At 54.1% G+C, this 13,454-nt stretch overlaps 1 protein-coding gene across 1 annotated transcript in view; it reads left to right on the top strand.

Moving 5' to 3' along the window:
- Positions 1 to 2,692, top strand: part of HDAC6 (histone deacetylase 6) — a 42,612-nt gene extending 39,920 nt beyond the window's left edge. The window contains exons 20-21 of the mRNA XM_085046206.1: positions 1,077 to 1,306; positions 2,519 to 2,692. Coding sequence (XP_084902332.1) covers positions 1,077 to 1,306; positions 2,519 to 2,692 — 404 coding nt within the window. The remainder of the gene's footprint in view (positions 1 to 1,076; positions 1,307 to 2,518) is intronic.
- The last annotated feature ends 10,762 nt before the right edge of the window (positions 2,693 to 13,454 follow it).

The following is a 13,454-nucleotide window of genomic DNA, read 5'->3' as shown; positions in this document are numbered from 1 at the left end:
TGACCCAAAATAACACCAAAAATTCACCCCAAATATCCCCTGAGGCTGCCCCGAGGTGAGACCCCAACCCTAATTAACCCTCCCTGAGACCCCTCCCCAAATTAACCTGAAATCCTAAAAAAAACCCCAAAAAATTCACCAAAAAAACCCCAAAATAACCCTAAATAACCCCAAAATCACCCCAAAATAGCCCCAAAGTATCCCAAATGATGCCAAAATGTCACTGAGACCCCAACCCTAATTAACCCTGAGACCCCTCCCCAAATTAACCCAAAAAACCCAAAATAACCCCAAATAACCCCAAACTATGACCCCAAAAACCCCAAATTGAGACCCAAAAACCCCCAAATTAAGACCCAAAACCCCCAAATTTTGATCCCAAAATCCCAAATTTGGACCCCAAATCCCAATTAAGACCCAAAAGCCCCAAATTAAAACCCAAAACCCCAAACTGAGACTCAAAACCCCCAAATTTTGATCCCAAAACCCCAAATTTTGACCCCAAAACCCCAAATTTTGACCCCAAAACCCCAATTAGGACCCCAAAAACCCCAAATTTTGATCCTAAAACCCCAAATTTGGATCCCAAAACCCCCATTAGGACTAAAAATCCCCAAATTTTGATCCCAAAACCCCAAATTGAGACCCAAAAACCCCAAATTTGGATCCCAAAACCCCAATTAGGACTAAAAACCCCCAAATTGTGACCCCAAAACCCCAAATTTTGACCCCAAAATCCCAAATTTGGATCCCAAAACCCCAAATTGAGACCCAAAACCCCAATTAGAACTAAAACCCCCCAAATTAGGACCCAAAAACCCCAAATTTTGATCCCAAAACCCCAAATTAAGACCCAAAACCCCAATTAGGACCCAAAAACCCCAAATTTTGATCCCAAAACCCCAATTAGGACTAAAAACCCCCAAATTTTGACCCCAAAAACCCCAAGTTTGGATCCCAAACCCCAAATTTTGATCCTAAAACCCCAATTAGGACTAAAAACCCCCAAATTTTGACCCCAAAAATCCCAAATTTGACTCCCAAACCCCCCAAACCAACCCCTCCCCCTCCCCCAGTTGACCCCCCCAAGGAGAAGCCCGGCGATGACGTCACACACACCGCCGATGACGTCACGCCCGTTGCCGAGGATGTGACACCAGCCACAGATGACGTCACTCCCCCAACCGATGACGTCACCGCCTCGCTGGACTCCGCCCTGGGCCGCTTGGGGGCGCTAAAGCTGGGGGAGGCGGCGGTGGGCGTGGCCAAGGCCAAGGGGGCGGGGCTTGGCGGTGACCACGCCCCTGTGGGCGGAGCGAGCGCGGCTGCGTGTTGGGAGGAGGAGGAGGAGCTGGAGGAGGTGAGGAGGGGATTTGGGGGATTTGGGGGGGATTTGGGGGATTTTGGGGGTTTGGGGGATTTGGGGGTTTGGGATTTGGGGGGATTTGGGGGTTTTTGGGGGTTTTGGGGATTTGGGGTTTGGGGATTTTTGGGAGGTTTGGGGTTTTGGGGGATTTGGGATTTTTGGGGGGTTTTGGGATTTGGGGATTTTGGTGGAGATTTGGGGTTTTGGGGGATTTTGGAATTTGGGGGATTTTGGGGGTTTTGGGGGGAATTTGGGGTTTGGGAATTTGGGGATTTTTGGGGGAATTTGGGGTTTGGGGAGATTTGGGGAATTTTGGGGGATTTTGGGGGTTTTTGGGATTTTGGGAATTCTGGGGGTTTTTGGGGTTTTGGGGATTTTGGGGGTTTTTGGGATTTGGGGGATTTTTGGGGTTTTGGGGATTTTTGGGATTTTGGGGAATTGGGGATTTTGGGGGATTTTTGGGATTTTGGGGATTTGGGGATTTTGGGGTTTGGGATTTGGGGATTTTGGGATTTTGGGGGTTTGGGGATTTTTGGGATTTGGGATTTGGGGATTTGGCGGATTTGGGATTTTGGGGGTTTGGGGGATTTGGGGAGGATTTGGGGATTTTTGGGATTTGGGGGGATTTGGGGATTTGGGGGGGATTTTAGGGGGTTTTGGGAGTTTTGGGGGATTTGGGAGTTTTTGGGGGATTTTGGGGATTTTAGGGGATTTTTGGGGATTTGGGGATTTTGGGGGATTTTGGGGATTTTGGGGATTTTGGGAGATTTTGGGGGATTTGGGGATTTTGGGGGATTTGGAGATTTTGGATTTGGGGATTTGGGGGGTTTGGGGGGATTTGGGATTTTGGGAGATTTGGGGATTTTTTTAGGATTTGGGGATTTGGGAGTTTTTGGGATTTTGGGGAACTTTTGGATTTGGGGGTTTTGGGGGATTTGGGGGATTTTTGGGGAGGATTTTTGGGTTCCTCGGGGATTTTGAGGAGGAATTTTGGGGGCAATTTCGGGGAGGATTTGGGAATTTTTGGGGGGAATTTTGGGAGGATTTTTTGGGGTTTTTTTGGGGTGACTTTGGATGATTTTTTGGGGTTATTTTTGGGGTGATTTGGGTTCCCCCCAACCCCCTGACGCTGCCGTTCCTCCGCGCCGCCAGGGGGCGCTGTTCGCGGTCACGCCCCTCCCCCACTGTCCCCACCTGGGCTCTGTCGCCCCTCCCCCCCCCGCGGCGACACTTGGGGACATTCTGCCTCCGCCGTGCGGCGAGTGCGGGAGCCGCCGGGAGAACTGGCTGTGCCTCAGCTGCCACCAGGTGCGTGACACCGAGTGACCCCAAAAATGACCCCAAAACCAGCCCTAAAACTGACCGAAAACTGCCCTAAAACTGACCCGAAATCACCCCAAAAATGACCAAAAAACTGACCAAAAACTGACCCGAAATGACCCAAAAACTGCCCTAAAACTGACCGAAAACTGACCCCGAAATGACCCCAAAAACTAACCAAAAAGTGACCAAAAACTGACCCGAAATGACCCAAAAACTGCCTGAAAACTGACCTGAAATCACCCCAAAAACTGCCCTAAAACTGCCCGAAAACTGACCCAAAATCACCCCAAAGGCACCTCAAAACTGCCCTGAAAGTGACCCAAAAATCACACTAAAAGTGCCCCAAAATCGCCAGTCAGTGACCCAAAACTGCCCCCCCAAAAGAGCCCAAAAATCACCCCAAAAACTGCCCTAAAATCACCAGGCCAGTGACCCCGAAAATGACCCAAAAACAGCCTAAAAAGTGACCTGAAATCAACCCAAAACTGCCCAAAAATCACCGTAGACCCCAAAAGTGACCAAATCACCCCAAAACCCAAAATCACCCAAAACACCTCCAAAGTGCCCCAATTCACCCCTGGACACCCCCAGGCACCCCAAAACCCCCAAAATCCCCCAAAACCCCCAAAATCCCCCAAAACCCTCCCAGGACACCCCAAATTCCCCAAAACACCCCAAAATCCCTCAAAGTCCTCCCCAAAACCCACCCAGAATACCCCAAAACACCCCAAAATCCCCCAAAACCCACCCAGGACACCCCAAAACCCCCAAAATCAGCCCCAAAACACCTCCAGGGATCTCAATTTTCCCCCCAAACAGCCTCAAAATACCCCAAATTCCTCCTCTGCACCCCAAAATCAGCCCCAAACATCGTGCCGTTTGCAAACCTCCCTAAATCACCCCAAAACACCTCCAGGGACCCCAATTTCTGCCCCAAGCAGCCCCAAAATGCCCCAAATTCCTCCCCCTGCACCCCAAAATCACCCCAAAACACCTCCAAAGTGCCCCAATTCACCCCTAGACACCCCCAGGCACCCCAAAATCCCCAAAACATCCAGGGACCCCAAAATCCCCCCAAAACACCCCGAAACACCTCCAGGGACCCCAATTTCTGCCCCAACCGCCCCCAAGCAGCCCACAACGACCCCAGGGACCCAAATTTACCCTCCAACCTCCCTCAAAACTCTGCCCAGACCCCAAACTCACCCTCAAAACACCTCCAAAGTGTCCCAATTCACCCCTAGACACCCCCAGGACACCCCAAAACACCTCCAGGGACCCAAATTCCTCCCCAAACCCCCCCCAAGCACCCCGAAAATGCCCCAAATTCCTCCTCCTGCACCCCAAAATCTCCCCAAAACACCTCCAAAGTGCCCCAATTTCTGCCCCAGACACCCCCAGGCACCCCAAACTCCCCCAGGACACCCCAAAACCCCCCAAAATCCCCCAATCCAGGTGCTGTGTGGTCGCTACATGGCAGCTCACATGCTGAACCCCAAAATCATCCCAAAACACCTCCAGGGACCCCAATTTCTGCCCCAAGCAGCCCCAAAATGCCCCCAGGGATCCAAATTTACCCTCCAGCCTCCCCCCAGACCCCAAAAACACCCTCAAAACACCTCCAAAGTGCCCCAGTTTGCCCCTAAAACTCCCCCTGGACGCCCCAAAATCACCCAGAACACCTCCAGGGACCCAAATTCCTCCTCCTGCACCCCAAAATCAGCCCCAAAACACCTCCAGGGACCCCAATTTCTGCCCCAACCGCCCCCAAGCACCCCACAACGACCCCAGGGACCCAAATTTACCCTCCAACCTCCCCCAAAACTCTCCCCCAGACCCCAAAATCACCCTCAAAACACCTCCAAGGACCCCAATTTTCCAAACAGCCCCAAAACCCCAAATTCCTCCTCCTGCCCCCAAATCACCCCAGAACACCTCCAGGGATCACAATTTCTGCCCCAGACACCCCCAGGCACCCCAAAACGACCCCAGGGACCCAAATTTACCCTCCATCCTCCCCCAAAACTCTGCCCAGACCCCAAAATCACCCTCAAAACACCTCCAAAGTGCCCCAGTTTGCCCCCAAAACACCCCAAAATTCCCACAAAACCCCTCTGGACACCCCAAAACACCTCCAGGGACCCAAATTCCTCCCCCACCCAAGCACCCCCAAAATGCCCCAAATTCCTCCTCCTGCACCCCAGAATCTCCCCTAAAAACACCTCCAAAGTGCCCCAATTCACCCCTAGACCCCCCAAAATCACCCAAACTCCCCCAGGACACCCCAAAACACCCCAAAACACCCCAAACCCACCCAGGACACCCAAAACCCCCAAAACACCTCCAGGGACCCCAATTTTCCCCCAGCCCCAAAATACCCCAAATTTCTCCTGCACCCCACAGCCCCAAACACTCAAAGTGCCCCAATTACTCCTAGACGCTTAAACACCCCAAACCCCACCCCCAAAATCCCCCACCCCCAATCCAGGGGTGTGGTCGCTACATGGCAGCTCACATGCTGAACCCCTAAATCACCCCAAAACACCCCAATTTCTGCCCCAAGCAGCCCCAAAATGACCCCAGGGATCCAAATTTACCTTCCAGCCTCCCCCCAGACCCCAAAATCACCTTCAAAACACCTCCAAAGTGCCCCAGTTTGCCCCTAAAACTCCCCCTGGATGCCCCAAAATCCCCCAAAACACCTCCAGGGACCCAAATTCCTCCTCCTGCACCCCAAAATCAGCCCCAAAACACCTCCAGGGACCCCAATTTCTGCCCCAGACACCCCCAAGCACCCCAAAATCACCCCAGGGACCCAAATTTACCCTCCAACCTCCCCCAAAACTCTGCCCCAGACCCCAAAATCACCCCCAAAACACCTCCAAAGTGCCCCAGTTTGCCCCCAAAACACCCCAAAATTCCCACAAAACCCCCCTGGACACCCCAAAACACCTCCAGGGACCCAAATTCCTCCCCCAAACCCCACCCAGGCACCCCCAAAATGCCCCAAATTCCTCCTCCTGCACCCCAGAATCTCCCCTAAAAACACCTCCAAAGTGCCCCAATTCACCCCTAGACACCCCAAAATCACCCAAACTCCCCCAGGACACCCCAAAAGCCACTCAGGACACTCCAAAACACCTCCAGGGACCCCAATTTTCCCCCCAAACAGCCCCAAAATACCCCAAATTCCTCCTCCTGCCCCCCAAAATCAGCCCCAAAACACCTCCAAAGTGCCCCAACTCACCTCTAGACACCCCTAGGCACCGCAGAACCCCCCAAAACCCCCCCAAAACCCCCCAAAATCCCCCAATCCAGGTGCTGTGCGGTCGCTACATGGCAGCTCACATGCTGCAGCACGGCGAGAGCTCAGGACACCCCTTGGTGCTCAGCCTGCGAGACCTGGCGGCGTGGTGCTACCCCTGCGGGGGCTACGTCAGCAACCCGGTGGGTCTGGGGGATTTTGGGGGGGATTTATGGGGTTTGGGGGGGTTTGGGGTGTTATTTGGGGGGTTTATGGGGTCCTGGAGGGGTCCTGGTGCTACCCTTGTGGGGTTATGTCAGCAACCCGGTGGGTCTGGGGGGGTTTGGGGGGTTTGGGGGTGAATTAGAGAGGGTTTGGGGTCATTTATGGGTCATTTATGGGTCATTTGGGGTGTGTTTGGGGGGCTTTGGGGTGTTATTTGGGGTCCTAGAGGGGTCCTGGTGCTACTCCCCTGCGGGGGTTATGTCAGCAATCCGGTGGGTCTGGGGGATTCTGGGGGGATTTATGGGGTTTGGGGGTTTGGGGGGTTTTGGGGAGTTTGGGTCTTTGGGGGCTTCTTGGGAGGGTGTTGGGGTAATTTGGGGCTCCTGGTGCTACCCCTGAGTGGGTTATGTAGCAATCCGGTGGGTCTGGGGGATTTTGGGGATTAGAGGGGGTTTGGGGTCTGGGGTTTTGTTTGGGGGTTTTGGGGAGTTTGGGGTCATTTGGGGTGTGTTTGGGGGTTTGGGGTGTTATTTGGGGGTCTGGGGGTCCTGGTGCTACCCCTGTGGGGGTTATGTGAGCAATCCGGTGGGTCTGGGGGGTTTGGGGGTCCTGGGGATTATGGAGTCCTGGGGGTTCATTTGGGGGTCTTTGGGGGTTTGGGGTGTTATTTGGGGGCTTTAGGGGGAGTTTGGGAGCTTTGGAGGGTGTTTGGTGCTACCCTTGTGGGGTTATGTCAGCAACCCGGTGGGTCTGGGGAATTTTGGGGGATTGGGGGGATTAGGGAGTCCTGGGGGTCCATTTGGGGGTTTTGGGGAGTTTGGGGTCATTTATGGGTCATTTGGGGTGTGTTTGGAGGATCCTGGGGGGTCCTGGTGCTACCCCTGCGGGGCTTATGTCAGCAACCTGGTGGGTCTGGGGGATTTTGGGGGTCTGGGGGATTAGGGGTCCTGGGGGTTCATTTGGGGGTCTTTGGGGTGGTTTGGGGTGTTATTTGGGGGCTTTAGGGGAGTTTGGGGGCTTTGGAGGGTGTTTGGTGCTACCCCTGTGGGGTTATGTCAGCAACCTGGTGGGTCTGGGGGAGTTTGGGGGTCTGGGGGATTAGAGGGGGTTGGAGGGGTCTAGGGGCTTCGTTTGGGGGTTTGGGGAGTTTGGGGTCATTTGGGGGTTTGGGGTGTTATTTGGGGAGTTTAGGCTCCTGGTACTACCCTTGTGGGGGTTATGTGAGCAATCCCCGTGGGTCTGGGGGCTTTGGGGGATTTATGGGGTCTGGGGTCTTTGGGGTTTGGGGGAGTTTGGGGTCATTTGGGGTGTGTTTGGGGGAGTTTGGAGGGAATTTAGGGGATTTGGGAGGGTCTGGGGGTCCTGGTGCTACCCCTGCGGGGATTATGTCAGCAACCCGGTGGGTCTGGGGGCTTCGGGGGGGTTTATGGGGTTTGGGGGGTCTGGGGGGCTTCGTTTGGGGGGTTTTGGGGTCATTTGGGGTGTGTTTGGGGGGCTTTGGGGTGTTATTTGGGGTCCTAGAGGGCTCCTGGTGCTACCCCTGCGGGGGTTATGTCAGCAACCCGGTGGGTCTGGGGGATTTTGGGGGTCCTGGGAGGAATTTATGGGGTCTGGGGGCTTCATTTGGGGGTTTTGGGGAGTTTGGGGGTCTTTGGGGGCTTCTTGGGAGGGTTTTGGGGTAATTTGGGGCTCCTGGTGCTACCCTGAGTGGGTTGTGTGAGCAATCCGGTGGGTCTGGGGGATTTTGGGGGTCTGGGGGAATTTATGGGGTTTGGGAGTCTGGGGGTTTTGTTCGGGAGGTTTGGGGAGTTTGGGGTCATTTGGGCGTGTTTGGGGGCTTTGGGGTGTTATTTGAGGGGTTTAGGGGATCCTTGGGGGTCCTGGTGCTACCCTGGGGGCTATGTGAGCAATAATGTGGGTCTGGGGGCTTCTGGGGAATTGGTGGGGTTTCGGGGTCTGGGGGCTTGGTTTGGGGGGTTTGGTGGATTTTGGGGTATTTGGGGTCATTTGGGGTCATTTGGGGGTCCCAGTGCTCCCCTGGGAGCTATGAGTAATAATGTGGGTCTGGGGGCTTTGGGGGATCCTGGGGGGAATTTGGGGGTCTGGGGGCTTCATTTGGGGGTTTTGGGGTCCTTTGAGGTCATTTAGGGTCCTTTGGGGTCATTTGGGGTCAGTGGGGCTGTGGAATGAACCATTTGGTAAAGGGGGGGAGAACAGAGGGGAAACCATTGGGAAGGGGGGGGAATTGGGATAAACCATTGAGGAAATGGGGGTCAGATTGGAATGAACCATTGAGGGAATTAGGGGAATTGGGGCTGGGATGAACCATTGAGGGAATTAGGGAGGAATTGGGATAAACCATTGAGGAAATGGAGGTCAGATTGGAATGAACCATTGGGAGAACAGGGGGGGAATTGGGCTGAACCATTGAGGAAATGGGGGTGAGATTGGAATGAACCATTGAGGGAATTAGGGGGGAATTGGGATGAACCATTGAGGCAGTGGGGATGAGATTGGAACGAACCATTGGGGAAATTAGGGAGGAATTGGGATGAACCATTGAAAGAATGGGGGTGAAGTTGGGGCGAACCATTGGGAACTGCTAGGGGGGAATTGGGATAAACCATGGAGGGAATGGGGTTGAGATTGGAATGAACCATTGGGAGAACAGGGGGGGATTGGGTTCAAACCATTCAGGGAATGGGGGTGAGATTGGAATGAACCATTGAGGGAATTAGGGGAATTGGGGTTGGGATGAACCATTGGGAGAACAGGGGGGGAATTGGGCTGAACCATTGAGGGAATGGGGGTGGAGATTGGAACGAACCATTGGGGAATTAGGGAGGAATTGGGATGAACCATTGAGGGAATTAGGGATTGGGATGAACCATTGAGAGAATGGGGAGAATTGGGCTGAACCATTGAGGAAATAGGGGGGAACTGGGATGAACCATTGAGGAAATAGGGGGGAATTGGGCTGAACCATTGAGGCAATGGGGGTGAGATTGGAATAAACCATTGAGATAACAAGGGGGAATTGGGCTAAACCATTGAGGGAATAGGGGTGAGATCGGAACGAACCATCAGGAGGCTCACGGGGGGGGCGTTTTAACCCTTTCCTCCCCTCCTCCCCTCCCCCAGGTGCTGCTGCCCACCAAGAGCCTCATCTATCGCCTCAAGTTCGGCACTGACCCCCCCTCCCCCTCCCTCTGACCCCTCCCCCACCCCCGGACCCCTCCCCCCACTCTTAAAGGGCTACACACCTGCCAATCAATCGATCCATCAATGGATCAATCAATCGATCAATGGATCAATCAATCCCCTCCCCCCAGCATCACCAGCACCCCAAACCCCCCCCTGGGCCAAAGGCTGGCCGGACCCGGGTGGGGGAGGGGCGGAGAGGGGGAGGGGCGCGGGGGGACCCCAGTTTTGTATTCCCCTCCCCCCACCCACATCCCTGTTTTTTCAGAGGTTTTTTTGTAAAAAAAATTCCTCTTCGTTGGTTTTGCTGAGATGTGAATAAAGAGAGGTGGTGAGAGGTGGAGGTGTTGGGGAGGTTTTGGGATGGGAAAAAAATGCTGAAAATATCCCCAAAAAGTTCCAAAAAAACTCCCCAAAAAGCCCCAAAAAAATACCCCAAAAACACCCCCAAAAAAACCCACCAAAAAAACCCGAAAAACCCACCAAAAAAAACCCTAAAAGACCCTAAAAAAAACCCTAAAAAACCAAAAAATCCCCAAAAACAACCCTGAAATTCTGCAAAAATAATAAAAAACCCTAAAATCACCCAAAAAACCCCAAGAAGCCCTTAAAAAAAAACCTAAAAAACCCCCGAAATTCCCAAAAAATCCCCAGAAAAGACCTGAGAAAACCCAAAAAATTCTCAAACGAATAAAAAAGCCCAGAAAACGAAAAAAAACCCCAAAAAGACCCCCAAAAAAACCAAAAAATTCCCCGAAATCGACAGAAATACCCCATTAAAAAATCCAAAAAAAATCCCCAAAAAAGCACAAAAAACCCCAAAACACCCCAAAAAAACCCCAAAAATTACCCAAAAAAACCCCTAAAAATCCCAAAAAAACCCCTAAAAATCCCCGAAAATCCTAAAAAAATCCCCAGGACCCCCTGACCCCTTCAGGGACCCACTGACCCCTCTGCTGCCCCTCAACCCCCTCCTGCCACCAAGTGCCACCTCCGTGTCCCTTCAGGACCCCTCAGAGCTCCTCTGGGTCCCCTCAGCTCCCAAATTCCCCTACAGTCCCCCAAATGTCCCCTCAGCCCCCAATGTCCCCACAGCCCCCAATGTCCCCTCAGCCCCCCAAATTCCCCTACAGCCCCCCATACAACCCCATGGCCCCCAAATGTCCCCTCAATCCCCCAAATGTCCCCACAGCCCCCAAATTCCCCACAGCCCCCACCCACCACCCCACAGCCCTCCAAATGTCCCCTCAGCTCCCCAAATGTCCCTTCAGCTCCCTCCCAAATTACCCCACAGCCCCCAAATGTCCCCTCAGCCCCCAAATGTCCCCACAGCTCCCCCAATGTCCCCAAAGCTCCCCAAATGTCCCCACAGCCCCCAAGATGTCACCCACAGACCCCCCAAATGTCCCCATAGCCCCCAAATGTCCCCTCAGCTCCCTCAAATGTCCCCTCAGCCCCTCCATGTCCCCACAGCCCCCCAAATGTCCCCACAGCCCCCAAATGTCCCAAACAGCCCCCAAATGTCCCAAACAGCCCCCAAATGTCCCCACAGCCCCCAAATGTCCCCAAAGCTCCCCAAATGTCCCCTCAGCCCCCCAAATGTCCCCACAGCCCCCCAAATGTCCCAAACAGCCCCCAAATGTCCCCTCAATCCCCCAAATGTCCCTCAGCCCCCAAAATCCCCCACAGCCCCCCAAATGTCCCCATAGCCCCGCCAAATCCCTCACCACCCACTGCTCAGAGACAATCAGAGCAGTGAGGATTTGCTTCATTTGATGCTTTATTTTATTTTCTGTGGGGAATTCTCTCCGCCAAACACACCTCAGTACCCCAAAGGCACAGTGCTATGGGGAAAATTCAGGAATATTCATCACATTCCCCAGGATGGGCGTGGTTATGCAAATTAATTCTCGTAAATCATTAATTTATTAGGGATTTCTTGTGCTCAGTGGCAAAAGGATTCCTTTTTTTCCCTTTTATCTCGATAAGATTAAGGGAATCCACAAGAAGTGACCCCGTGCTGGTGGAAAAGGGCAAAAGCTCAGAGAAACAGGAATGGTTGAAGTGGAAATAGATTTGGGGTTTCTGTCTGACCACTCCTTGCTCACCACCTCATGGCCCCCAAATGTCCCACCAGCCCCCCAAATGTCTCTTCAGCTCCCCAAACGTCCCCACAGGCTCCCATACCACTCCATGGCCCCCAAATTCCCCAACAGACCCCCAAATGTCCACTCAACCCCCCCAAATATCCCCATAGACCCCCTATTCTGCCTCAAATGTCCCCACAGCACCCACCCACCACCCATGGCTCCCCAAATGTCCCTCAGCCCCCAAATGTCCCTTTCCCATGCCCCCCCAGCCCCCACACACCTCAGCCTCAGTCGTCCCACAGCCCCAAAATCCCCGCCTCAAATCTCAGCCCCCAAATGTCCCTTCAGCTCCCTCACAATACCCACAGCCCCCCAAATCCCACAGCCCCTAAAAACCAGCCCCCTGTCCCCTTCACCCTGTTCCCCTCAGCCCCCAAACCTCACCACCCACTGCTCAGAGACAATCAGAGCAGTGAGGATTTGCTTTATTTGATGCTTTATTTTATTTCCTGTGGGGAATTCTCTCCGCCAAACACACCTCAGGACCCCAAAGGCTCAGCGCTATGGGGAAAATTCAGGAATATTCATCACATTCCCCAGGATAGGAGTCGTTATACTAATTACTTCTCCTAAATCATTAATATCATTAGCATGTGCACATCCTCTGCATGTCCTGGTGGTCGTTGGAGACCCCCAAAGCCCCCTGCAAGGTGCAGGTCCTTCATGGGATGATCCAGCGGTTTCTGGGCTGGTTTCAAATATTTGGGGGGCTGTGGGGACATTTGGGGGGCTGAGGGGACATTTGGGGGCTGAGGGGACATTTGGGGGCTGAGACGACATTTGGGGCTGGTGGGACATTTGGGGGCTCTGGGGACATTTGGGGGCTGAGGGGACATTTGGGGGCTGAGGGGACATTTGTGGGGTCTGTGGGGACATTTGGGGGGCTGAGGGGACATTTGGGGGGCTCTGGGGACATTTGGGGGCTGTGGGGAAATTTGGGGGCTGAGGGGACATTTGGGGGCTGTGGGACATTTGGGGGCTGAGGGGACATTTGGGGGCTGTGGGGACATTTGGGGGCTGGAGGGGACATTTGGGGAGTTGGGGACATTTGGGGGCTGTGGGGACATTTGGGGGCTCTGGGGACATTTGGGGGTCTGTGGGTGACATCTTGGGGGCTGTGGGGACATTTGTGGGGCTGTGGGGACGTTTGGGGACTGAGGGATATTTGGGGAGTTGTGGGGCCATTTGGGGCTGAGAGGACATTTGGGGGTCTGTAGGGGACATTTGGGGGCTGGTGGGACATTTGGGGGCTGTGGGGACATTTGGGGGCTGAGGGCATTTGGGGGCTGAGGGGACATTTGGGGGCTGAGGGGACATTTGGGGGGCTGAGGGGACATTTGGGGGGGCTGAGGGGACATTTGGGGGCTGTGAGGACGTTTGGGGGCTGTGGGGACATTTGTGGGGCTGAGGGGACAATTGTGGGGCTGAGGGGACATTTGTGGGGCTGAGGGGGATTCCTTTTGCCCCCTTTTATCTCGGTAAGACTAAGAGAACCCCCAAGGCCAGAACTGACCCCGTGCTGGCAGAAGGAAGCAAAAACTCAAACAAATTTGGGTTTTCTATTATTTCCCCACTCCCGTCTCACCGGGTCCCCTCAGGTCCCCATAGCCCCCCCCCCAAAGTCCCCCTCAGTCCCCAGTGTCCCCTGTCCCCCCCTCATCTGGAGCCGGGGGGGTCTCGGCTGCAGCTGAGCAGTGGATTATCCCCCCCTGTCCCCCCCTAATCCGGCAGCTGGGGGGGATTAGAGCCCTCCTGCCCCCCCAAACCCCCCCGGGGGGCTCAGCCCCACAATGGGACCCCATGGGGATATGGGGGGGGAATCCTAATCCCCCTCACCCCCCCCTCCAATAATTAACATCTGGTTTAATTGGGGGGAGGCCAAGGGATGGTGGGAGTTCGGCCAAGCTGGGGGGGATTTGGGGGGGGAGTGACACCCTCCCTCCTG

This window comes from Lichenostomus cassidix, unplaced genomic scaffold (genome assembly GCF_008360975.1).
Source record: "Lichenostomus cassidix isolate B80296 unplaced genomic scaffold, HeHo_3.0 HiC_scaffold_40, whole genome shotgun sequence".
In the NCBI taxonomy this organism is placed as follows: Eukaryota; Metazoa; Chordata; class Aves; order Passeriformes; family Meliphagidae; genus Lichenostomus; species Lichenostomus cassidix.
The sequence above is the reverse complement of the archived record's forward strand: the minus strand, read 5'-3'. Positions and strand labels throughout refer to the sequence as shown.